We start from the raw sequence: 27,490 nt of genomic DNA, 5'->3' as shown, positions 1-27,490 counted from the left end.
AAAATTATAATTAAACTGATATTATTTAACTTTAAGATAATTTTACTACGTCCATGGCTTTTACAGTCACTTAGACCTCCTTTTAGGTTTACCAGGCCAGTTAAGAATACGCACTCCTCCAAGACTGTACATATGAGAATCACTCTGAATCCCAGGCAGCTTTGGGCATTGTGCAACCTGTCCACAAGAGGCGCTCTGAGTCCACGCTTTGAGCAGAGGGCTGGATCTGCGGTATGTGGTGAGTGTAGCTCCGTATCCACGGCACAGTCCGACTGCGTGGGGCGTTCATTTTACGCGTCGCACCTATCGCATGGCTTCAGAGTTTCTAGCCCATTGCTGAGAAATTCACTGCTTCTTCAGGATTACTGGCACCAAGGAATAAGTGCTCCTGCTTTAACTCCACACTGGGGACATTTTAAAGCGAAGTTGAGCGCAGAGCTTAAACTGCAGTATTGTTTTTATTAGAAACTACTATTTGAGCCGAAACGGAATTCAAGTCGCATTTTGTTTTTTGGGGGATTGTCGCGGTTTCCACTTTTTACATCTGTGTAGTTGTGGCTCTAACGAGGAGGAGTGACGCCGTTTAAGAGCCACTTTTAGAGCGAAGGGAGAGACCATTTGCAGAGACTTGCTAGCTGCACGCCAAACCACCGTGTGTGCACAGCGTTATTAATTTTCCAAGCGTTTAGCTCCGTCGCCACCACCGCTTGTGTTAAGGCGATGAATCATTTTGACTGACAGCTTTTGAGGGATCCGCTAGCTTTAGCTCAGAGCTGCTGCCGTGATGGTGCTTTCCTCTTCACTGAAACAGTAGATCTATGTGGGGGCAGGCACCGCAGCTCAAAATATTAGTATTTTACTTCGCTCCTAGCTCTCAAGTGTCTCCATTTTGGGGGAGCGGAACGCTAGCTACAGAAAGCTAATCAATTTGCTAACGCTGGACAGTTCCTGTTACAGACAAATCTCTAGCTTTGGACAAAGGACCAACGTCAGGAAAATACTGTATAACTACTACGAGGCACGGCCGTGTTTTGGACGGGCAACACCAAACAAGAGACTGTCATGATGTTTCCACAATCCAGACACTCAGTAAGTAGCTTCATTTTTTGACTCTGTATAGATATAAGTTTAAAGTCACGTTATATAGAAACATGTGCACAAACCAGATTTTGCCTGGTTGACGTTAAGTGACGTCAGAGATTTAGTTTCAGTTGACTATGGAGTTGGATGTTGAAATATTTTGCTGCCTGGATTTATTCAGTCATTAACATAATTCAGTATTTCTATACAATTTTAAGTATTTTAAACAGAAATTAGGCAAATAGGTGGGTACGAACTACTTTTACTGCAGTTGAATATGCATAATCTCAATTTAACCTGCATGAAGCAGGTTATCCCTGAAATGGGCTTTGGACAACTTTACTTACAGTAATTAAAGCCTATTGTACAAAATTGCCTTGTATAACAATTTAATATGGACTTATCTTTGTAAGTGGGTATTTTATTGAAGACAAAACAGATCTAGTGTAGTCCCCTAAATCTAGAGTTTCCATGGTAACAGAAACTCTGTCTAGGGCATGCATTCATCAGTGATGAGGACTCTGAGCCCATTGGTCAAACGTCAAGTTTAATCACTGACAAACTAATGTTCAAGAGAATAGAGACAGGTAATTGGAAATTTAAGCAGGGAGGGACTTGTGTTTAGTTAACTGCAACTCTGTCTACTTATAAATCCAGCATGTGGCCAACCGACATTTTACATTAATATAATTTATGCCTCATCCATATGAGTCTATTGTATATAGCATATGCTCAGTCAACACAAAAGCTACTTCTTCTCCCTTTTTGACCTAATGCCATAGGGTCTTGTGCAGCTTGCTTACTGCTGCTTCAACATGAATGTGTTCTGGTACAGTTTGCCCACTGGCAGTCAGACCTGAGGCCACTGCAGCTTGATCTGGGATTGTATAGCGAGAGACGTGCAGATTTTGAAGGCTCCAATTTGTATAAAAATGAATACTCTTGAAACAAGCAAAACTGTTAACAACAGAGGAAAAACGGTACACTCTTAAGATGGATGTGTTCAATTTTAACACAGTTTTTGTGTTATAGCTATTTTAACACAAATTCTAAATATTCAAGAAAGTGATAAATCTGATTATTAAGTTTACACAAGTGCTACGCATTTTTTTAAAACTATTACCCATTCACATTTTGGGTTAAACTAATTAACCAATGAAATTGCGGTGTATTGTCCAAACCATCTCCGGTAACAGTTAAGCGGTCTTTTTTACTGACAAAGAAGAGAAGAGCAGATTGGGTGCATGGTCAACAATGAATAAGAGGTAAGATGATGTTTAACTTTGTTAATATTTCACAATAATGCTATTTCCCCTGCTATATTTATGTAAATTAACAAGGTTTTTGTATTGCTATTGATGTTGGCCTTATATGCTTAACTGCTGCTTTTTCTTGTTAAGCTAGCTCAAATAATGTGTGAATTAGTATAGCAATATAGAAGTAGAATGAATACCACACAGTTGAAACTCCAGAAGCTAGCTTTCTCAGTAAATTTCAGTCGCTATGCAAGCTAACATTGCAATGTGCAGGAATTATTATAAGCATTCATGAATATGAGCGCAAGAATATTTGGCTACAGTAGGCCTGTCAAGGTACTATATAGACTCAATATATGCTAACTGTAACAGTATACTTTGGAGCTCAGTATTAATCGTGGGGACTTGTTTTTGCATGGGAAGATTTTTGTTACTTTTGTTGTAATACAATAAGATTTGAGCTGTAGAGGGTTGAATAAGTCACTGTGATTCATTCTGCTATTTATTTGGCATAAAGTCATTTTAATATTATCTTTATTGCAATATTTATCTGTAGCAATATATCGCGCTTCAAAATGTGTTATCGTGACAGGCCTAGGCTACAGTTGTGTGATGATACCACTATATATGAGAAACCAAGTGGGTGACACAGTGTCAGTGTCAATTTTATTAGCATTAAATCACTGTAACATTGGTTATCACAGGTTTTGTTTGCCCTGGTGGTTTTAGAAACCACAGACATTACTTGGTAGATTAGTTTTGCTTTCTGTAATATTTATAGACGAGGTGATTGGTTCCTCCTGTGGCTGGGATATGAACGCCACTGCTAACATTCTTGATGCCAGCAAGTGCATCGTAAACTGTGCCTTATTGTTAAGTGCTCCCACTATGCAAATATTCTTATTTTATGTTCATATGTGTCATAATGCTTTTAAAATATATCATAATGTTATGGCTATTCCATTTCCTTAGTTTTTATTATTGTTGGTGAAATTGGTCTGATTATCATAATTAATTTACATTTTCAAAGTTTCTCACTCCTTACTCCTCATTCTATGGTTTCCATGTAAATGTTGACTTGACTCATTTTTCTTTTTGTTGCAGTTTGGGTTTTACTCTACAGCACCATTATGGCAGATGCCAATGAAAATGGTAGGGAGTGTTGTTACCCTTATAATCAGGTCAGAACTAGGCACAATTTACTTAAAATATACCTTTTATTCAGCATTGACCTTCTACCTTCAAAAATATCAGGGAGGATCAAGAGACAAACCAAAGACAGTTTACTCATTTATACCGGGCGTCAAACAGGTTTAGAAGGTTTTACTCTGAAATTTCAACAATCCCTCCCTTAATAATAAACTTGATTCATTAAGTCAAGGGTTTGTTCTGGTTTAGTCCTGGTTCAGTCCTAGTGTAGTCATTGTTTAGAACTGGGTGCTTCTTGTTTTGTTCTTGGTTAAGTCATGTTCATTCCAGTTTTGTTTTTTTTTAATTATTAATATATTTTGCTTCCCATTCCAAGACTGGAACAAGCACAAAAAGGCTTGTCAGTTGCTGCTCTGAAACACCTGTCCAGCATCCAAAGCTCACAAATCTGGACATCCCAGCAATGGGGCACTAAATGTCATCACAGAGAAGTGATAGTGTCATATGAAGATGAAGGCTAAACATGTGTCATTATCAAACTATTCTGTATATGCCTCTGACCTCTCCTGCTCAGGTATAGTTTGCTTACCTGTTTTTGAGGACACATGCCATCTTAAGTGACATTTTAAGAACTTTTTAACTTGTGAACCCAACCTATCACACTACTTGCGGCGTTGTTAACTGAACAGTCTGTCACTGCCTCTTCAGTATAATTTCTGACAATGTCAAATTGTACTTTGTTAATCTTAATAAATGTAAATAATGTGAATGCAATTGTCTGGAATCATTTATATATTTAGGTATAAACAAATTTAAGAAAATAAAAATGTGTAAAGATAACACAAAATGTGTTCATTTTAACACATCTTGTGTAATGAACCATTTAACACAATCCATGTGTTACATGTCTCAACACAGTTAAAAACAACACATGTTGAGTTGTCCTTAAGTAGACACTCTGATTTGTTAAAAAATAACACACATATATGTTCTAAGAGTGAAGGTCAAAATTCTTAGCTGGCTAAAGCAAGCCCTTTGTTTTGATTTGTCAACCAAAAGGGGGTATGGTGTGCCACCATACTTATGATGTGCCACTTAAATACAAGTCTGACAACTACTAGCAAAAAGTGGATATCTGTAAAAAGAGAGATTAAACTATTCACTCATAAATCTCTCGGTAACCTACTCCATAATCCTTATAATAAACATTTAAGCTAATTAAAGCCTAGTACACACCAATAAGCCAACCATACCTATCAAGGACGCAGAGCGACCCACCGTCACCCTGCGGCTCGTCCTGCTTGAACCAAATCCCAACAGTAAGTTGGGACACCAACTTGCACATGTGCATGATACTCTGCTTCCAGGGAAACCAATCAGAGTGCTCATTTGTCAAAGACATCTGTCACCAATTACACATTCTGTAACTTTTTATGCAGGACAGAACTCTGTTTGAGAGCCAAACCTCTATATATCAAACAGATACAAAATGTTAACAGCACCATACCATGTGCCGGTTTCATATGGGTGACAGGCGGTTTGGTGTGCACTGGACTTAAGACACCATTGATTAATCAACTACACAACTAAATGCTGCTCTACAAAACCATGAGGAGTCACAGCCTTTTGTGAATGAACTTGGGAGCTTGTCTGATACTGACTGGCTTCATTGTTGATTCACTGTAGAGGACTTTGATGTGGTGTTATTAAAATGGCAGAAATCTGCCAGTATTGGCTGTGAAGTATATAACCTGACCTGTCCCTTGTAGGACAGCACAATATATTACAATTGATTCAAAATCACAATTATCAAATCCCAAAGGCTGCAATTATTTAGATAATAGAATGTCCTCAGCAAAGAACAAACTATCCAATATTTTGTAGAAAAACATGTTTTACCTAACAGTAGTTTTGACCTCTACAAATGTCTTCGCTTCACCTTTTGACTTCCGCCTAAACCACAAAGCTGCTCTGTGATTGGACTAGTCATCCAGTAACCAAGATCAAATGCAGAAGCGGTACATGATTCTTGTGAATTTTTCTCAGAAATATTGGAATTTGTCTTTCTGCAGAAGGTAATCACCATTCTGCTGTCTGTACAGATTTAAGCTCCTACAGTCTCAGGAGAAGTACACGATGAGAGAGAGAACGAGAACAAGAACAGATGTTTCTTTGCCAACTTATGTTTTCAAGTCCAGAAAATAAAATTTGAATGACAGGGTGATCCCTGGCACAAGGTAGACGTTTCTGGCATCTTCATGATACCACATTTTGTAGATCAGCAGCTGGTAAATTAGCATATTACGATGGTGAACTGTTTCATACTTTCATTGGCTATAAAGAGAGTTTGTCTATGGTGTCATTGCATAGATTTAGATGTTCTATGGCTGACCAATTAGACATATAATCTGCAAAAGGAAAAACAAAATGTCATCAATTCCAGTATTTTCTTCAATCAATGCACTCCGTAAAAAGTACTTTGGAATATTTGAACAACCTGCCCTTATACTGTGTGGTTAGTAACATTGAGTAGACTACTGTTAAAGTTTTTCTTCCATAGTCAGAGCTTTTTATTACGTATTTGAAGGCCTACAGTGTAGTGGCAAGTTCCAGATATACTTGTTTTCTTTCAGTTTTGTGGGTATGTTATAATCCCCTGCAGCAGATTCTGGGCACATGTATTGGTCGGAGAGGGTTCATTTGGTACAAGTGCAGGAGCTGACCCAGTTGATTGTGTTTGGCATATTGTTTGGTGTTGATTAATCCTTGTGCAGCTTCAACAAAGCAGGCTGTGGCTAGAAAGTGGAGCAACAGAGCAGTTATCAAGCCACCCCCCCTAACTCCCTGCCCCGTATTGAGATGGCCACAGGTTGTACACACTCACACACTCACCCCCGCCTTTGCCTTGTCTCCCTTTATCATGCATTTCCTCCCCGATCTGATGTAGTGGTGGGAGGGTCAGGGGCAGAGGGTGCACAGGCATTATTAAGCCCTCTTGAATTAACAGAACAGCCCCCAGTCCTTCCTCTAAAGCCCCCAGCTGAGGGGAGGGAGGGGGGCTTAATCCCCATGGTCCCTTGTCTCGCCCATTAAACAAACTCCCCCCTCCCATCACTGCTCCACTGCACACACACACATTTTTGGATATGTGTTGTGGGCATTGGACAGTAGTGTTTGTATGTATGCACACAGTGAGTCTGGCACTGAGAGCACACCTCCCTTCAATGCTAATTATTTCTCTAGTACATGCATTGAAATAAAGGCTTTTTCAACAAGGACACACACATTCCTGCTGCCTGAAGGGTCTTAATCTGCTTTTTGTATCGAGGGAGCAAATTGAATGTGGGGCTTGACACACGTAGACTAGCAGATGTCTGGGTCATTAAGGTTAGGCCAGCTTATTAGCATGACAAACTGAGCACCAGAGCCCCCCTCTCCACAGGCTCAGCCCTGCAGGAGCCCCTGGCCTGAGTGGACCAGGGGAGGCCCCAGGTCACAGGTGATGTTGATTTTTGTAAAAGGCCACAGGAATGATTGTCAGGAGGCTTTGGGTTTGGTTAAAGGGAGGGGCTTCCTTAATGCCCCCCCCCCCCCCCACACACACACACAACCACACACACTCAAAAACACACAGTGGTGACTTGGGCTCAAGAGGCAAAACAGTCACTTGTGAAAACACTGTCAAACACACTGACCTCCAACCCATCAACACAAAAGACTCAAGGGGATTTCAGCCTAAAGCGCTTTGCCTTCAGATTCTGTAACTTGACCAATCAACTTTGTGTCTGCATCCCATGTCTTTACAACAGGATCCAGCTTTCAGTCTGGTTTGTTGTCTTCAAGAGAAATCTTTGAAATGCAATATTCTCTGCCAAAAGAAAATGAACAATATTTGGGGACTATTAGAGCGTTTTAAAATGTTAGCCTTTTGACTTTGACAGATTGCCAAGTCTCCCAATTAGGGCTGCAAAAAGTTCATTGATTATCACAATTAACTGATCATTGAAATACTTGTCAACAATTTCAGTAATCGAATAATCGTAAAGTGGCTTATACATAGGCTCCAAAACATGTCATGAGCTGAGAGAGGTTTTATGACACTGACAGATAAGGAATTGCTTATAAAGAATACAGGAAATGTGTAGATTTAGTTGTTTTGTTTTTTTTTAAACACTCTTTCATCTGTAAATATGTTCCACCAGGATGTCCTCTAATGGCTTTATTCCAGGTTTATCTCCATACAATTTAAGACAAATCTCATGTTCACGGGCCTTTTGCGATCTAACCAACTAATTGATCAATCGAAAAAATAATAGCTAGATTAATCGACTAGCAAATAATCCCTAGTTGCAGCCCCACTCCCAATTATATATTTTCACATTATTCTGTACATTCAGTGTTGTCTCATTTCAGACATTGTGAATGCACATTGGCTTTAGAAGTGAGTGCTGCTATGAATCGTCTAAGGGAAATCCTGAATCAACATGACAGAAAACATGTCAGAGCTCTGTGAAAAATGCAGTCTCCAGCTGCGCCAATCAGATACACTCCTCTCTCATTTATCGTTGTGGACAGACAAAAGGAACTGCACCTTCTTAATAACTGAGTGCTACTTAAATGCATTTGACTTAACCAACTAAATTTAACTATGCTACAACACACTTGGGCTACCACATAAAAGTGGCAAGATAAATAAATGCATCTAAGGTCGAAGAGATCTTTGGGCAGAAACGTCCAAACAGAATGCAAAGTCAGAAAATTGGTCATCTGTATAGACAATTTACCAATATTACAAAGTAATTACAAATGGCTACTAATAAGAAAATAAAATAGAATAAAAAATTGCAGTTGATCAATTTCAGGATTTTTTTTTTTTGTCAGATTGCCCAGATCTGCTTCTACATCTTACTACGTTTGTGTTAGCCTGGAGTATGGACTGCCATAAAAATATATACCCAGAAATGGCCAGTTTTGCATTGGATTTAGTAGTCTCTATTATCTTGATTTTATGTGCAGGTTTGTGTCTGAATCGCAAGTGAGAGAAAAAAAAAATGGTAATGAGTTGGTGTTTGCGTGCATGTTAACATGTGCAGTTTGGTGTGTGCGTCAGTATTCAACAGTGCTCCCTGTGAGAAGTGTGTGGGAGGTGGAAGAGAGGGAGGCAGTGGGTGGTTCCCTAAAGACGAACGGTGCAATGGGCTGGAACAAAGTGAGCCAGCAGGGGGCGGCTTGATTGGCCCGACCCGAGCCCCCAAATCTGCCAAACGCCAAGCACTACTCTGCATTAGTGCCTGGCTAAAACAATGGACTGAATTATCACCATTGACAACCACCACACAGCGGAGAAGGCACCATTGGTTCAGTTTGGCGGCTACAGATCACGGTTGTTAAGGACCAGCTTTGGCCTGGTACAAACAAAAGCAGCCTAATGCCAAACTTGTTGAAATTGTGTTGATAGTTTTGGTGAAGAACATCAAAGACTTGCTTTGTGGTTGTAAAAGAATGTATAGGGCAGGGCAATATGTCCTAAGATTTTTATCACGGTATTTAAAAAAAACAAAAACTTTAACAGTGGCATCAATAATATTAGTGCCAACTTGTTTCAACCAGTTTAGATTAAAGTTATACATTTTGCATCATGCTTACATGCTGGAAGGGAAGGTGAGTGCAAGGTGAGTGCATCTTAGGCATGGTAGCAGGTACTCTACAAGGATGACGGGTCTCTTTCTGTGGCATGCATGTTTTGTTAGTGTTTTTACTATCTGCAGAACCTCCAGTTAGGATCTAAGCTGTTCAAGGCGTATGTGGCAATTAGCTGCAATCTCTGTCTACCTCTATATACCAAGTGAGAGGAAAATCGACTGCAGTGCAGGTGTATTCATATCGCAATATTCCAGTATTGCCCTGAAAGCAAATGATATATCTAAACTCATATGGTCCCGGATAGATGAAGGGTTATAAAGCGGATGAGCTGATGCTGCCCTGCTTCCAAAAATATTCAGGAATTTAATTATGAGGCTTAGAAATGGGACCCATTAGGACATGGTGTAAATTAAATGACTTGAATTAGAAACGAGGGAAATCTGAGTTTCCCCTTCAGGAACTTGTCAGAAGGTTTAATGTGGGCACCAGAGGGGAGCCCTGTGTGTCAGCCTCATGTAGCAGACAGTCTCCTGCTCACATTGTCCACTTATTTGTTGGGAACTCAGGGACTAATCTTTCTTTCCTTCCTCCTGTCTTCCTCCCTTCTCGAGCTGTTATAAGTAATAACCTCAGCTTTTACAAGCAGCCATCAATCATGTGCACGGCCGCTCTGGGTGTAATCTTAAAGCCCCCTCGCGCCGCGCTGGCTTTAATCTTAGCTGTGGTTTTCAGAGCCACAGCCCCACGGCCTCACCGCTTTCCCCACTTTTGACAAATTGCCCATTTCCCTCAGCTTTGCAATCTCTGCACACTATATCCGTGTGTGGGTCTTTGTTAGGCCAGTCAACTACATTTCTCTGCATCGCTGTTGGCCGGCTGGTCTGCTTAGCAGTTATGTTAGTCTGTTTGTAAGCTTGGCCAGTGAAGCGCTGCTGCTCTGCACCATGGGTCAAGATAGTGGTGCAAAGGGGGCTGGAGGCTGGTGCTTAGCCATGCCAAGCCTATGTTTGCAAGGGCACTTCACTCGAAGTGATAAAAGTAGAATAATCCTTTTTAAAGCATCTTAACGAGGTCAAATGTGTTGGGCTGTGAGTGGTGTGTGTGCTGGGATAACCATACAGAAATGGGGTAAGCCTTGGCTTGGTTTGTGAGAGATAATAATCAAAATCAAATTCCTGGCCCAAACAGGATTAGTCTCTGTGCTCCTCTAAAGCCCTGTCCAGAGCGGCTGAAGACACAATCCTATTCCTCAGCCCCAAGCACACACAGACAAACTAACAGACTAACTGACCCTCACTTCACTAGGCTCATCTGTAGTCCACTTTAATCCAATGTATTTAGATACAACTGTTTCAACAAATCTATTCTTAGATGTTTGATCCAGTGCTTTGTGTTATGTGGATTTTGCTCAGGAAAACACAACATCCGTACAAAAACAACACCATATTTATGTTATATGTCATTTGCAATCCCCTTTCTGTACCACATTTCCAGATTTGTTCTTCTGGTACTCTAAAAAAATTTAAAGAGCAATTATGAACAACAGCTGTTTTGGTTTTAGGGTTGGGTGTTGGAATCTTGCTTTGTGAATTAAAGACATTTGCTGTTCACACACAAACTACATTGCAATCATAAGTCAAGTGCTTGAATTTTGATTTCAGATGAGTCTGCATAAATTTTAACTGTTGCTGCTAATGGCAGAAATGTTTTCCCATACAGATGCCTTTAATGAGCTCATCAAAGCCTTTTATGTCTCTGGAACTCTTTGGGAACTTTGGTTGATGTTGCTTATTGTCCAGTGAAACTCCTGTGCTCTGATCTATAAAACTATACTCTATAGAAGATATTTTGAGAAGAACACAGACTGCAAAGCTGCCTTGAGCCTAATGTACATAAACAGCCCCCTTCTCGTATGTGTTTGAATAATGATGCCTTTGCAGACGTCCTCCACACTCAGATGTGACTGTGATGGACAGAGAAAGCGGCTGGCTCAAATGGCATCCTTGGGACTGTTGCTATGGTGCAAACAGACAGGCTGACGTTGAGAAATAGGCCAACTGTTAGCGAACGTAAATCTTCTGCATGCATTTGAAAGTGGGAGTGCGATAACATCCAGTCATTAGTGAGCGATTACAATGCCAAGGCTGCGTGGCTCCCTGCCCCCCTCGGGCACCACACGCTCTCCCGGAGACGTAAACAGTGCTCCGGGAAACCCAATCCCCACAGAGCCCTGTACCCCCAGGCTGGGATTTAGACCCAGGCCTTTCCTCCAGCTGCTAGTCTATGTTTACTGTGGGCTAAATACTCCGCTGGATACATGTAGCGTATTCATGCTTTGTTGGTGTGTCTAATCAGTGTGTTTTGTAGGAGCTGCGCGGATAAAGCAGAGCCAGAGCTGTAATCTCTCTCCTCTGCCATTGTCAGCTGATCTATGGAGCAGAAACAGCCTTAGTGTGAGTCTTATTTAAAGCAGACATTATGGTTCACAGTAGATTTCACATGGATTGGACCAGATGATGAGTCCAGGAAGAGCGGGGGTGGGGAGGGAGGGTGGGCTTTTGGGGGTGGGGCAGCAATTTCCTGAAACGATGAATCCCATTTATTCGCTCAAGACTGTCTCAATTGCCTCACCAGCGCACAAAGCTTTTTAATGCTTTAATTACGTCTCAAAGGAGCGAGGCAGAATCAAATTAGAGATTGTCCTACATTTAGGTGTGTGTGTTTTTGTGTGTTTGTGGGTGCACGTGAATGGGGCTATGCAAATTTGGTATCAGAGCCTGTGTGTGTGCATGTGTGTGTGTGGTGGGGGTGTATACTTGTGTATGATTCATAGCAGTGAGTATTTGTTCCTGTGGCAGCCAAGCATCACACTGGAGGCTTATCACAGCCCACACATGCACACACTCCTATAGCTGTTAAGACCCTGTCTCTCTCTTTCTCCCTCTCTAACTCGGTCTCTCTCTCTACCCCTCTCTGGTCCTGTCTCACCCTCCATGGCTATCCCCAGTTTCTACTTTTGCTGCAGCATGCACCTTTTTGTCACAGCAGATGGCATGTGTCACAATATTACTGCAGTATTTCATTAACATTATGGGCATCCATCTGCTGTGGGCTCTGGGTCCCCGTGGAGGACCTTGTTTTGGTCACTGACGGAGAGGGATAATAAACATTGTTAGCTGGTAGTGTGTACAGAGCTTGGCATAGGCTGCTAGAGCTGTGTTGCGTGGTCCAAGGTACGAGGGTAAAAAGGGTATAGGAAATAGGGATGCACCGATAAGATAATGGTATCTGATATTCGTGCTGATATAGAACATTCTGGTGGATCGGATATCAACTTCTAAGATATGCATTCAACCGATATCCCATTTTGGTCTATTAATTGGTCTAATTACTGGCCAATGTTGCTGAAACTTGTATTTTTACAAAGCTGTTCTGTAATTACTTTAAACACAAACAGCATATGGGGTTTATTCATCATTTAAAGAAAATATATTATAGTTTCAGTCTGAATATCTGCTGATACCCGATATCAACTGATACTAGGCACAGTATCGACATTTTGGAACAGAAAAATCCCAAATAAGATGCACCTATCACTTATCATTTTATTGAAGACATGAATTTCTGTTGTCCATTTGTATAACTAAACAACGGATAAAATCTGTCTATTAAAACTAATCTGTCTTTGAAATTAAATCAAATATGCAGTTTATTTTGTGACTGTCTGAAGGGGTTTAGCAGTATTTGCATGTTGTGAAGGGACAGCTCTGAACACAGAAGTGATGTTTATTATAACAAGTGACTTTTAGAATGGACTTCTTTTTTGAAGCAGAAGTAAATGGGCAGTCCAGTCAGTGCGTGGTATTCTGGAGTTTCTGCTGATTGCACATTGCCAAGCACTAGTGATTTTACTACAGCTATTTAAATACTTTAACCCACCGGGTATTAATAATGCATACAGAGGTGACATGAACATCTTTTTACCTGTTTTTGTGGAGGGAAGGCTCTCTATAGGCTTCTACATGATAATGCTTAAAAAATACTATAAAGAAGGTTAATTATTTATGTTGTGTCTTGTAAAATGGACAAATAGTTTGCTCCACATTGAAGATTTTGATATAGTTTCTTTTTAGAGCTTTTTTGTGCGTAGGTTGTGTGTGTCTACCGGTACTTTCTCTCAATCCTCACCCTGCTCTATAAAATGTCCGACCGGAGGCTGTTGACTGGGACAAACTTTGAGCATTTAAAGCAGTTTGCATACTACAGCGCTACAGGGAGGAAATTGGATCTAGGGCAACAGCTCAGCCCTGAGGCAGAGGGGCGACCTGTCGTCACGGCGCACAAACAGAGCTGTCAGGGCGGCTCTCAGGGGCACAGCGACGCGTGTTGACTCGGCGGAGCTGATGTGCTGTACATTGGCCGCACAGATAATGGGCCAGGTTATTGTGCTTTACAATGGCACAGGGCTGTTTCCAAGCTTGCAGCAGCAGCGTTCTGTGTGGATTAGAGCTGTCTGTTCATGCAGTTGATGATAATGTCAGCTCTCCTCTCCACATTGGCTAAAGTCTCTCTCCACTTACTTCAACTGTGACTTATAGGGGATATTTTCTTTTGTAAAATCCCTTTAAAATTGGGTCTTTAAAAATGCTAAGCAACCATATTTGTTCTGTTGTTGATCCAAGGCTCTGTGATGTTGTTAAATGTGCAGCATATGTTCCACGATAGTCAATATGCATTTAAGGGGAGAAAATCCATCCTTATTAATTTAAAGGTAATTTTATTGCTAAAGACCTGGTGACATCACTTTGCAGATTGACAAGTTTAATTCCATACTGTAAAACATTTCTGCAAAAGCTCCTTAATTGTAATAATAACATAAGCCAATCAGAATTTGAATTGACATAATAAATGGGTTGACTTAATCTATTTCCATCATTTTAACAATTTACATATAGAAAATGTATCTACTTGGTCTAAAAAAAAAATATTGTATACATACATGTTCATTCTGCTATATGGTTCTTGTGCTTTCACTTTTAAATTCAAATGGCTTGAGGATTATTCCTGACCCTAAGCCATGTTTGAGCCCCGCAGACTCTACAGTGGCAGACAGCAGAGCTAATTTATCCTTTTGAAGCTAGCAGGTCCATCTACAACCTGAAGCGAGCCCATTGCTTTGCCTCTTTGCTTGCTGTGCCACTATGAATGTGAAGCAGCCTATTTGTAGTTCCAAATGAAGCGGGCGCCATGCCGTGGGGAGCTGGGTACAAAGCGACAGGTCATTGCTAACAGCGCTGCTCTAGCTTCCTGTAAGTGCTGCAATCAGATTTCTGATGGTTTTTAATGCCGCTCAGTCGCAATAGCATTGCAAATGTCGATTTCTCTCACTTTTCCCCTTTTCTCCCACCTGACCCATTATGCAGCCTGCTGGGGGATAATGAGATTTTGTCCTTTATTTTGATGCTTGCTGGGCTCCAACACACACCCAGGCCCTCTACCACAGCTCAGGGAATGTAGTGCGGCAGAGGTACTATAATGGATATAACCAGTATTTACACAAGAATTATTCCCTTTAAAATGGCAGTCAAGCTATTTACATCTCATGAGTCAAACCTAAAAATGAATCAAGCTGAAATTAACAAATGAATAACGATTTAGCAGTGTTAACCAGATATGCAGGAGGAAGCTTGATGAAGGCGTGGTTTTATAGACATTAAAGACATTGAGTTTAGGGCTGCACGGTTAGAGGGGCGGTGGGTATTTGTGATATTTTTTTTGTGTTGCAATTGGATTTGCAATTAGATTTGAAATAAAAATTTTCAAACTAGGATTCAGTTCACAGAGAAATATGAACTCACTAACTGTTATAAGAATATAATACTTTGGGACTTTAGTTCACATTTCAAATACCTCCAGAAGTGACAAAAACACTGAACTGACAAAGTAATACAAGAGTCACATTTTAGACCATGCTTGTGCATATCTACCCAGCAAGCTTAGCCCCTTTTTTTTTTTTTTTTTTTTACAGGATATTAAGTTTTTTTGTGGAGAAAATAATTGTACAAAAAAATTGCAGCCTCTGTGATGTGCTAATTTCATCCATTGAAATTATGATTTAGATGTGATTTCAATTCATCTTGAAACTCGATACCATACTTTCCAGAACATGTTTGTAGATGTCTAAATTATACTATATTGTATGCTTTTCCCAAAGAGATGGAAGATGTTTTTTATATGCAGAGGAAATTCCATTACCTAAATAAATGCGGCCCCTACGATTTGATAATTGCAACACAAAATTGCGATTTTGATTGCGATATATTGTGCCGCTCTAATTCAGCTTTTTACAGTATTTCACTGTATTTGTCTTTCTTGTTTCAGGCTTCATCACAGCAGCTGAAATTCACAACCTCAGACTCATGTGACAGAATCAAGGATGAATTCCAGTTTCTTCAAGCACAGTACCACAGGTGACCACAACACACTTACACTATTGTATTTTGTACCCTTTTTTATTCATCAAATATATCACAGGATAAGTAATAGTTGCCAAATTATATAGCACTTTTATACAGATACACTGCCCTAAAGTCCTGCTCATGTTCAATAACCCTGGATACACACGATAAATGATGAAACAGAATAGACAATTTGTTGTAATATTCAGACTCCTAAATCAATCTCAATCCCTCAACTATTGACGTCGCTTCAGTGCGCACAGCTTCAGTCTGGGGTACATTCAAAGTTCCTGGTCCGACCTGTGCTGCTCTTTTTCACAGCAGTTGTGAAGTGGGGGTGCCGTGGGGTCTACAGCACAGTGCGCTCTGTCAATGTGGAAGACGTTTGAAGGAGCCAGGTTTGTTCTTCTGTACCTGTCCTCCCAGGCCCCCTAAGCCGGTACAGACGCAGGCAAACGCACATGAAAGCCGCACGTACTGTGTGGAAATCCCTGCTCCGGTCTGATCGCTCTTGTTTGCGATGGATTCTGAAGCCGCCGTAGCACAGTACACGTCTTCTTCCTCTCCTTTGGTTTTTGTAATTCCCACAACGATGAGCAGCAGCGTTTAACCCTCTTCAGAGAGCTGGGGCACAGTTGAAAGAATTCCTTTTTGTGTGGTTGTACTGAACATGCTTACAGTGCAGAGGAGATTGGGGCGGGGGCCTGGGACATGAGGCTTTGTAGCGTGCTGCGGCTCGGCTGTGCCTGTCTTTTGCAGAAGCTTTAAAAGGCAAATTTACCACGGGCGCTCCCTGGGGCATAGTAGCATCGTTGCTGTCTTCCTCCCGTTCCTCTCGTCTCCCCTCCTCTTCTCCCTCGCTCACGTGCATAAATAGATCAGGGGATACATAAATCAAAATAAAGATGACAGCAGGAGCGATTTGGAAATGGAAGCATCGGCAATAAAACTCCATCAAAGTGTCGTTTGAGATCAGCACAGTGGGCCTAGGAGCTGCCTTGCCCCAATCAGAGGTACAAAGCCATTCCCAGGTTGGGTGACAGAGAGGAAGCTATGGTCATGACGACTCACAGCCAAGCATACACAATTACACAATGATAAAAGTGAAGGGTTGGATGGAGAGTGGATAGTGAACCGTTTTGATTAAATGTGTATGTTAATGTAAGCCCCTGTCACCAAAGACACTTCTCCAACCCCTCCTGGCTCCTGAATCAGTCTTGATTCCTGGTAATGAAGTCATAGCTGTCAGTTTCAAACCACACTGACTCCCTAGAATACATTGTCCATGTTTAATTGGTTACTTTTTAGCTGTAACTATGACATGCGCTGCTACCTTCACAGTAGCAGTTGTAGTACACTAGACAGTAGTACAGATGTGACTAGTGTGAGACTAATGCCATGAAGATTCATCCAGTCTCCAGAGATGGGGCTGTCATTCTTGTAGACAGCTCAGAACATCCCAGCATAAATATCCACACAGCATCAGACGAGTGCAGACTGCGCCGCGTGCCGGCACATATCTTTATTTGATGTGAGCTGCATCCGGTCGTCACGTCGGATAAGGCAGTCTGACACAGGCAGGTTGTAACCAGCTGCTTCAGTAAATCTCACTGTGGGGCTTTTCCCCTGTCTCTTTTTTAACCTCTGTCGATTTCTTGAGACTATCACAGTGACTTGTTGATGCGTCCTCCTTTGTCCTGTCTCCTCTCGTGACATCAGCGCTGACATGATTACTGCTAATGGCTGTCACGGCGATGGGCTTGCCTTGTACTCCAACACTATTTTAGGCTATTTCGTCTGCCTCCTCACGCCTGATTGAAAGCAAACTTTTGGAATGGATTCTGTGTTTGAAAATGAGTCTGACCTCTTCCATCAATTGTCAAGCAAACGGCCCGAGTGTTGATTAAGGCGTGGTAAGCCAGAGGCAGTCTGGGCTGACAGAGGTTCAGGTGGAGGCAGAGATGATGGGCTCTTAGTGGAAGTGAAGGTAATGAGGATGTAGGGACTAGGGGGCACCTGGTGTCAACACTTCAGAGCATACACAGGGGCTGACACTCTCCTCTGTCCACAGCCTCAAGCTCGAATGTGACAAGCTGGCCAGTGAGAAGTCAGAGATGCAGCGTCATTATATCATGGTAAGTACAAGTCAGTACAAAAATGTCAATTATTTACATTATTAAATTGTATTATTAGTTTGAGAGGAATAGTTAGTTGCTCACATTTTCTTAAAAGTTTATGCGTATTTTTACTTTCTAGATCCTTCCAAGGTGCTCAGAGTGCTCCTTGCAAATGCTTGATTTGTTAAATAATTAACCAAAACCATTAAAGACAAAGACAACTCTGATATCCCTGCCACTACGTTCAATGCAATTACCTGTATAGTATCAGTTATGCAGTACCTATATCCCTTTACTCCTATGCTGTATAACTGCACACACCACCCCACACTACACACAGATGTACTCAGTGCTGCACTCAGGGCTAATCTCATTGTTGCTGGCCGTTGCCGTGTAGCTGTCTGATGTTTTGCCTCTAATTGATCCTCTGACTGGCTTTAATCTCATCTAATCTGCACCGCCGCACTGCTCTCTCCACTGTCAGGAGCACACATACATACACGCACACACAGAGGCAGACTGAGCGCTCCCACACTCTCCGGCTGATGGCTGTGCCGAGCAAACAAAACGTGCAAGCTAAAATGGTGGAGACAGTTCTGGTTTAAGCCTCTCTTATCTCCAGGCCTGAGCAGTTTAAATGTACACAAATGCCCCCAGAGCAAATGTTCAAATGCAGATGATAAGTTGAATTCATTTGTGATGGTTGAGTAAATGGCTCTGTTGTTGTTCTGCAATTGCTTTGCGGTTTGATTTTAGGGTATGATTTTGCTTGTGCTAAATGAAACTGAGAGGCAGATTGCACATGTGTCAGATTAGCAGCATGACCTTTATGGTGTTTGTGACGTATGAAGCACTAGGAGAAAGCAGACAGTGCAGTGCAGCCAGAGCCAAGCACCCTCACAGGTCTGTGGAAAGTTCAGCTCTGTCAGTCGTGTTCTTGGTGTCAAGTATTTAACCCCTGAGAGACCACAGGTGCTCCACATATTATTCTTTCACATAACAGACTTCTAACAAAACATGGGTGGTCATGAATATGAACAGGAGTTGATAATACTGTAGCTCTAATTAAAGAGATCTGATACCTTAGTCTTTCAGCATCAGTATTTCTACATACATGTATATGTATGCATGTATGTATATGTATGTATGTATATATATATATATACATACATACATGCATGCATACATATATATTTTTTTATATTTCATGATCCTCTAAAGTTGGGTACATTGACAGACGGTACAGCAGCACAGTGCACACTTGTACAATTACGCTGTGCTCCCTCCATCAGCGGCTGTGCCCCCCTTTTTCCCTCTAATAGCTTGTCAGGTCGGCCCTCTCCCCCGGTCACTGGCTGCACCTCCATTTCCCGCTGCTGTAATTACTTTAGGGAGCTTCATGTGGGCTCCAAAAGCAGAGCGGTGTATGTGCGCAGTGTGCACGTGTCCGTGCACATACATCTGATATTGTCAGTGTGAGACTGGGTAGAAAACAATAGCTGGTGTTTGTCTGAAGGAGCGAGTGAGTGATAGAAATATGTGTGGTGCAGAGCAGTGCACTGTTTGTTTTGTGGCGACAGCCAGTGGCCTCAGACACAGGGTGATTAACACAGGGACGCCCAGAGGGTGGCCCTCTCATTAACACTCAGCACTCCACAGTCCGCTCGGCTTTCTCCTCCACTTCCTCCTCTCTGTACAGCCCTTTGTCTGTCTGTGCATGTGCGAGCATTTCTTCAGACTGCATGTTGTCAAAGGCAGAATGGTGCAATTCTGACAATGGAGGCACAATGTTTTACACAGCAGTGATCAGTGCTCTTTGCTTAGACCAATTAAATGCTAAATTTTACTTTTGCAAAGGAAATCTAAATATTAACATTGTATTTTATGTAATCTACAATAATCTGACAATGTACTTTATTTCTTATTTCATTTTAGTATTATGAGATGTCCTATGGGCTCAACATTGAGATGCACAAACAGGTAAGTTCTATCAGCTCACACTTACAATAGGAAACAGTTGCATCTCAGATTTGTCATCATTCACTATCCTATCTACTGTTTGTCTTTTTGTCTTTCACTGTATAGCATTATGTTGTTGCCAACATGCTTTGTTATTTTATAATGTACTTTTTACTAAAGTAAAAATGCAGTTTAAACACTGTACTTGGATTTGTCATGAGTTTCCTAATGACCAGCATGTGGTGATGTCTCCAGCCACTCTGGTCCCTGCTGCTGCTGTGCTATTGAGTCAGTCACTACTTACATGTTTATGGAGAATAGGCCTGAGTGTCTCATTGGTCTATGGTGTTTACAGAGACACAGCTGTTCTCTGTACACCTGCAGCTCTCTGATTGGCAGCTGTGGGCTGCACACATAATATAATCCCGTCACTCCGAGGTGTTTAGGCAGATCTGAATAATTTTACTCTAGGCTTGTGTTGATGGTGTCGATAATGTACAATAGAGTGGCAACTTATGGTGGCTCAGAAGTGCAAAACCTCTACCTCTAAACATTTTGTTTTCTTAAAAGGTAGGAAATATTTTCACAAACTTAAATTTGTCTTTAAAAATCAATAAACATTATACACAATATCAGGGTTTGTGCGAGCTCTGTTTTTGAAATGCTGATCATTGATTGATTATTGGCTTACCCCCCTGAAGTGTGGCAGTAGCCAATCAGTGATCACTATTTCAAAAACAGAGCATGTACTAATGTTAATTATGTGTGAACAAATCTATACAAATGATGAACAGAGGTTTGACAACATTTTGGTTTCAATGTTTTGACTATTTTGTGAATATGGGCTGATTTTCTGGTATTAAATTATTTGATTTCTCGGCCACCGTAAAAAAAAAAAAAAATCACTAATTAATAAAATCTAATGAATTGCTACCTGCAGCTCCCATTTATGGTGCATCACGCTGTATGAGCTTACTTAACATTGGTAAAGGATTCTGGGGCAGCAGAAGCTGTGTCCATACATCAGGCTGTGCCAAAGCGAATCATTTATACCTGTGCTCCATGCGGACAAGAAGAATGTTCCTCTTGGGTTTTGCCCATACTGATGACCTGTCGGCCACCTCCTGTCCTCACACTGCCCCATGATTGACGGTGAACACAGGCAGCCATGTTGGACGGGACCAGAAAGCTGAGACGAATGCACACACAAGCACAGGCACACATAAAAGTGGACATCCGCAATGATTTAGGGACCGCCTAGTTTATGCATCCTCACAAACGTGCATAATAAACAGGTCCAACAATCACATAGTGTTAATTGAGCTAGTCAATTCATCTCAGCCGTTCCCCTGGTCAACAGCAGAGAAGACATGGTGAAAGTGTTGGTCTTGTTGGTTTGTGATATTGTACATTTCTCCCCACGTCTTGCTATTTGAACCACATTCACCTTTGGTGTACAGCGTGTGTGCAGTAGCGTGCGTTTTGTTTGAGAGCCTTCCTGTTGTCCTTTATGTGCATGTTCCCTCTTCCTTTGTGCGTTGTGCAAGCGGCAGCGCTACTTCCATTAGTGAGGTGAGATTGAAGGGGATGTGTGGAGATGAGTGTGGAGGAGCATTCATGTCGAGGCCTATTGTAGCCCGCCAGTTTCTCTCCCACTCCTTACTCTTGTCATACTGTATTTCGTGTAGTTTATTTTTTGTTCAAAGGTTTAGTCCCCTTTTCCTTAATCTAACGCAGTGGTTCTTAACCTTGTTGGAGGTACTGAACCCCACCAGTTTCATATGCACATTCACTGGACCCTTCTTTATTGAAAAATAAAATATAATTTTTTTCAAATTCAAGACATATGTATGTTTTACTGGTGCACAAAATGAACCATGCATTAGCATCACTGTGTTCAAAGAATAAAACCAATACAATGTATGAACTCACAACAAATTACTTACATACCTTTTTACAAAGACATCACCTTTTTTAATACTACCACACTGAAGTTATTTTAATTTTTAACCTTATATATTCCAATATTGAACTTATTGTAATGCTATTTATTATTTTTATCATTTTAACACACACCCATCACCTAATTTCCATCAGGCTAGAATAATAATGAATATTTACTGCAAATCAGTGTGACTTCTGCTGTTTCCTTTGAGAGACCAGTTCAGAAATGCATGGCTTCACCTTGGCCACTCTCATGCCATTTTCACAGCAAAGTCTGTTCCTTTTCTTCGTTTTTATGTTGTTTTATTTTTTTTTATGCCGTTAGAGCAGCTCATTTAAGTCGTGCGGGTACTTCGATAGGCACATCAAAGGGTGCATTTGTCGAATTGGGACACGGCCAGCGTCTGGAGACGTTCGCAGTCCTCAAATCATATGAGTCGGGTGCGTGTCTTGACCTCTACTGAACCCCTGAGACTGACTCACCGAACCCCTAGGGTTCGATCGAACCCAGGTTAAGAACCACTGATCTAACGCCTTCTGCACTCTTGGCTTTACTCTTAAAAAGCTAGATTTAATTGTATTCCTGACCTTCTTGCATTATCTGTAAGAATCAAATTGGTTGCTATAAGCAAATTGCATTAGTATTAGTACAGTTCATATTTTTCTCTCAAATGTAAGGCTCCTGGATGTAATATAAAATGTGAACCTTAAAATCACTTGAGTAAATCTCAATCGAAATGCATGTTAGAAAAATCTTTAGAAAAATAATAGGACTGAATCATTTACAAAAGTTTGTGTGCACATATATACACCATAATGTGTGATTTTTAGTTGCATTGTCTTTCTCATCCAAATAGATAATTCAATCAAGACTATGCCTTTATTTTGTGAATTTAAAATGACATGACTTAAAATAAATTTTGAGACACAAAGCCAATGCCAACATTCCTTTCATTTGAAATAAGTGAATAATAAGCAATTAATTATTTGGTTAGATTGGGTGTAAAATGAGAGAATGTCAAGGATAGAGGAAAAATTCAGCACACAACAGTTTTAAAAGCCAGAGTAGGAGGCAGAGGCAGTGATGGAGGGCACATAAAAGAGGAGACACAAGCATAAAGGCTATGTGAACGAGGGAGTGGCGCTTTGCACAGAGTGAGTCCCGCAGAGACATTTCAGAGACATTTTGGAGATGTCAGCGCTGGATGTGTAATGACGAGTGGATAGGAGCGATGCTTGATGTGAGCTGTGCTTGGCATGCCTAATGACTGTGAGGAAAGGCCGCCTTCTCCTCAGCGGCACGAATTAGGCTCTAACACAATTACTGCTGCTTTGCATATCTCAGACGGATTGGATGATTACCAACCAAATGTGATAATAGACCTGCGTGTGAGAGGGAGTGGTGTGTGAGGCTCCCTGTGTGAGGCTCCCTGTGTGAGGCTCTGTGTGTGCAGCTCTGTGCGCAGCTCTGTGTGCAGCTCTGTGTGCACCTCTGTGTGCACCTCTGTGCGCAGCTCTGTGCGCAGCTCTGTGTGTGTAACTCTGTGTGTGTCAGAGTTTCAGCCACACATTAAGTACAAGCAACTTAATTAATGACGGGAATAAAGAGAAGTGATTTGTATGTGTGAACATGTATATGTGGGGTGTCCCATTTCAGAAGGTCAGAGATGTAGTGTCTCACAGACGAGAATGGACTGAATCACTGATTCACTTGTAGCTAATGAAGCCCTGATGGAAAAATCTCTGCCTCTAATCTCATCCAACTCCTAATGATTTATACCACACTATACTGAAGGAATCTGTTTTACTGGTAAAAAGTGTATTTTATAAATTCATTTGGTAAGCTCAAAATGATGAGCAGGTAGATAAAATACTCATAGACTGTATTGCCCTGCAGTACATGATTGTCCAGGTCAGGAGATGGTTACATCATATTTTGTGACTCTAATATACGGCACCCTAATATACACCTCTATTTTGACTGGAAAGAAATTGGTTAATTTGGACAGTCCTAAAACTCCAATACATGGTGATCTTGTTGCAGGAGAGTGCCCCAAAGTTCTGTTAATTTTAAATACGACTGCCATGAGAATATCCCAAAGTCCTGTATTTGTTTCTGAATTATTATGATAAAAAGGTCAAACCTGACAGTATGTATTGTCAGACAAGAACGCTATCATTATTGTTGATTACTGAAAGTCACGTTTCTCTTTGCCTTTATCAGATGAACTTTTTTTATGAAAAAAAAAAACATTTCTTATCCAATCCTCTTTTTTTCTGCAGGCTGAAATCGTGAAGAGATTAAATGGGATCTGCGCACAAGTGCTGCCCTACCTGTCTCAGGAGGTGCGTATGCTCGCTGACACAGTGGCCCTCGACCTCTGACCCAGACCCTGAGCCTCATATTCTGGAATGAGCTCAGGCCTCATTCGCGCCTCATTACCTCTCTGTCTGTGTGACCCCTCCCCTCCTCCTCTTCCTGCTCGGCCTCGTGTCATTCATCATCAGCCGCTTCCTTTCAATGTAGCCCTGCTCACCCCCTCCTCTGTCTTCATGATTTTCCTCGCCATATTCAATATTTCCACTCAGCCCCTCCCCCACTCGGCTCTGTACGTGTTTGTGTGTCAGTGTAATAAATGGTTGTGTGATTCAGATAAGCTATGCTCTTATCTGCCCACCAGGGGGTTGACCTCCACCCATTACAGCGCACCAACCTCCCATCTATTCTCTGGAGCCTCACAAAGCCTTTTGTGTGTGTGTTTGGTGTGTGTGGGTGTGTGTGTGCGCGTGTGTGTGCGCGTGTGTGTGCGCGTGTGTGTGTGTGTGTGTGCGTGTGCGTGCGTGTGCGTGTGCACAAATAGCAGAATGGCCAGAGGCGAGGGGCTACATCACCTGTGAGACATGTTGACGTTCAGTTGTGACTATTGATATTGATCTAACCTCTCCACCTCTCCCCCAAACTACCCTCTCCTGTCGTTGGGTCTTTGTCTCCCCTCCTCATGTCACCCGTCACTTGTCTCTTGCAGCACCAGCAGCAGGTCCTGGCAGCGATCGAGCGGGCCAAGCAAGTCACCCCCCCAGAAATGAACTCCATCATCAGGGTACGACCCAACCTGTAGGGACAGCTACACAATTACTGATCATTATCTTTTGTAGCGCCTTTTTATCATCCATGTCCAAAGTGATCGAAATGGTCTCTGAGGCCATGTCTACTGTTGATCTCAAAGACGTTACATTAGGATAAATTAAAGATGCCCATAAAACACTTCATGTAACATCAATGGCAGGAAAAACCTACTGTGTACTCATTTTATAGGTAACCTTTACACCTCAAGACTTATACAGCACTGAGATTCAACTGATATGCAAAACCAAACAAATTCTGGTTTGTTCGTTTGTGACCAGGATAGAAATAGCATTATTTTCTCTGCTAAGCTCAGGTGTCACCTGACTTGTGCTTGTGTGGTGCTTGCAGTGTTTGTGGCTTTACTCTAAGTGCTCCCTGCTTCTCTTCCTACAGCAGCAGCTTCAGGCTCACCAGCTGTCCCAGCTCCAAGGTCTGGCCCTGCCCATGACGCCACTGCCTTTGGGCTTGAGCCAGCCCACCCTCCCCGCGGTCACCACCTCGTCCGGCCTCTTCTCTCTCTCCTCTCTGCTGGCCTCCCAAGCCCAGCTGGCCAAGGAGGAGAAGGCATCCCGTGATGGAGTGGACAGCCACCGCGAAGAGGATGGAGACAAATCTGATTAGTGTTTCTTTACAAAGACCTGAGTCCCCCAAGCATGTCATGTGGCCCACTGCCTCCCTCCGTCTACAGTACGCTCATGCACACCAAACTGTGCCCACCTGCCCTGCCAACAAGTCTTGCCTCTGCCAGCTTCACCGGGAGGGACTTGGCCTTTTTAATGTAGTACTGCCATCTTGTTCCTCCGAACGCACCAGGGTCCCTGCTCTGTTTCTTGTGATTCTGCTTCATTTTTTTTACATTAGCATTTCTTTATTTCTCTAGAGTGAGAAATCCATATTCATCTGACTGCTCTGTGAGACTGAATGCTACTAGTTAGCCCAACACACACACTGGTGAAGACATGTGTTCTCTTGTGTACAGTGTATACAAATCATGATCCACTAACTCTTTTGCCAATTTATATTGCATGTTTTTATTTGAAGAGTGGTGCCTCCCGGTTTCATGTACTGTTGAAACATGTAATGATCCATATTTCACCTATCCAAATGATATCGCAAAATCAAACGCAACGTATTGTGTATTAATCTCAATTTGACCGAACATAGCTTCTTGAGATGAAGCCAGTATCAAAGCAACGGACAGTGATCATGCATGTAGTGGGTTTGACAGCAGAGGGCAGTGTGTCTCTTTGAAGAAACCTCTGTATTTGCTTTAGGCCTGAGCAGAACAATGACAAGACTATGACAAAGCACAGGCTGGGTCACAATAGAGAGGCATATTCATCTGGTCTGATGGATACACATTTAAAAACACACACATTCTTTTGGGTTTGGTCGCTCTTTGAGGTAATCAGTATAACTGCAGGGGGGACCAGTTGCTGCACAATGCAGTAGCTCCAAAAAGTACAGTTGTCCCTGTAATAAATTTAAGTATAAAAAGACTCTCTCACACATGTGCTACACAGGTCCGCAGTGCCTGTATTTTCATTAATTTGGAAAATAGCGATTCATCAGTTGGTCTTTAGTTGTATCCAAAATCCCCAGTATATTATTTATTTGTATTTAATGAATGCTTCAATAACAGTAGTAACATTTATCAAAGCATACATCAAATTAAACCACAAATGCACCATTTGCCCTTACTTTGTCATCAGTCAATTTACCCTTAATCTCTTAACCTGGTTACCATAACATTTCTGGATTGTTCTTTTAACACAGTGGTGCATAGTGCAGTTTGTTTCAAAATGTAAATTTGCTGTGTAGTAAATACAAAATTCACTTGAGCAGATCAAAGCTGGTGCAGCCACTGCAGCAGAGGTCTATGTGAGAGTGGACACAGTTTTACTACTAAAGGAACTTTACCAATAACTACACTATTAGCTTATAGTTTTTTCTCCTCAAGTGTGTGTATGTGAATGCATATAGAAGCGCTAAGCCATGTTCCATCTCATCGACCTGTGGTTCTTGTTAGGAGCAGAGCGCCAAGATCTCAAGTAACAGGGAAGAAGACATGCCATGATGCTACTCCTGCCACATACTGGACCTAGCTACATGTTGTCTGTAGTGATGTGAAGCACATTAGCATCAGCATTATACTGCATGTCTGCAGGAAAAATGATACAGAATATTTTGGTCTAAACTTGTGTGATTGATGCACTTGTTTATTTCTCCTCTTACACATTTTAGAATAAACTGTCCGCAGGGAGCCCTCCTTCTGGGTTAAAGAGTAGAATTTCTCTGTATTTGTTGAAGTAGTTGAGGCAAGGCCTCTGTAAACAGATATACATAGAGAGCTTTATGTGTATTGGCTGCCTCTTCTGTCTGTCCTGGATGATTCTTGTGCTTGTATTGCATTACTGATGTGACACCAGGGGGACTGCAGTACCACAACCTCTCCCTGAACCTCTTCATTCTCTCCAAGTTCTGCCCTCCTCTACACCTCGACTTTGACCCCTGATGCAGTAAGCATTTTCAGCTTTGTAAAGGTCTTTTTAAATACTCATTTTGTGTATAATGTAAAACCTGAAAGTGTGTACTTTGGCAAAAAATGTTTTTGTGTCTGATATCATAGCTTCATTTAAACATACAAAAAATGCGTAAAATCAAACAAAAAAAAAGTACAGCAAACATTTACTATAAATACAATGAAATGTTCTGCAGTAAGAAAGGACTTCTGGTGCCTTACAAATAAAGTCAATC

At 41.6% G+C, this 27,490-nt stretch overlaps 1 protein-coding gene across 2 annotated transcripts; it reads left to right on the top strand.

Annotated features, from left to right (window-relative positions):
* Nucleotides 1-210: 210 nt before the first annotated feature.
* Nucleotides 211-27,490, top strand: tle5 (TLE family member 5, transcriptional modulator). 2 transcript variants are annotated; one of them, XM_033964966.2, is made up of 7 exons: nucleotides 211-1,089; nucleotides 15,510-15,598; nucleotides 17,658-17,721; nucleotides 19,639-19,683; nucleotides 23,890-23,952; nucleotides 24,633-24,707; nucleotides 25,127-27,490. In XM_033964966.2, the coding sequence occupies exons 1-7, from the start codon at nucleotides 1,063-1,065 to the stop codon at nucleotides 25,352-25,354; spliced, it is 591 nt and encodes a 196-aa protein (XP_033820857.1). In that variant the 5' UTR covers nucleotides 211-1,062; the 3' UTR covers nucleotides 25,355-27,490. The 2 variants fall into 2 exon arrangements, with proteins under 2 accessions (XP_033820857.1, XP_033820858.1); XM_033964967.2 differs by having other exon boundaries at nucleotides 235-1,089; nucleotides 25,130-27,490.

Source organism: Periophthalmus magnuspinnatus, chromosome 4, assembly GCF_009829125.3.
Source record: "Periophthalmus magnuspinnatus isolate fPerMag1 chromosome 4, fPerMag1.2.pri, whole genome shotgun sequence".
NCBI classification, from domain to species: Eukaryota; Metazoa; Chordata; class Actinopteri; order Gobiiformes; family Gobiidae; genus Periophthalmus; species Periophthalmus magnuspinnatus.
The sequence above is the reverse complement of the archived record's forward strand: the minus strand, read 5'-3'. Positions and strand labels throughout refer to the sequence as shown.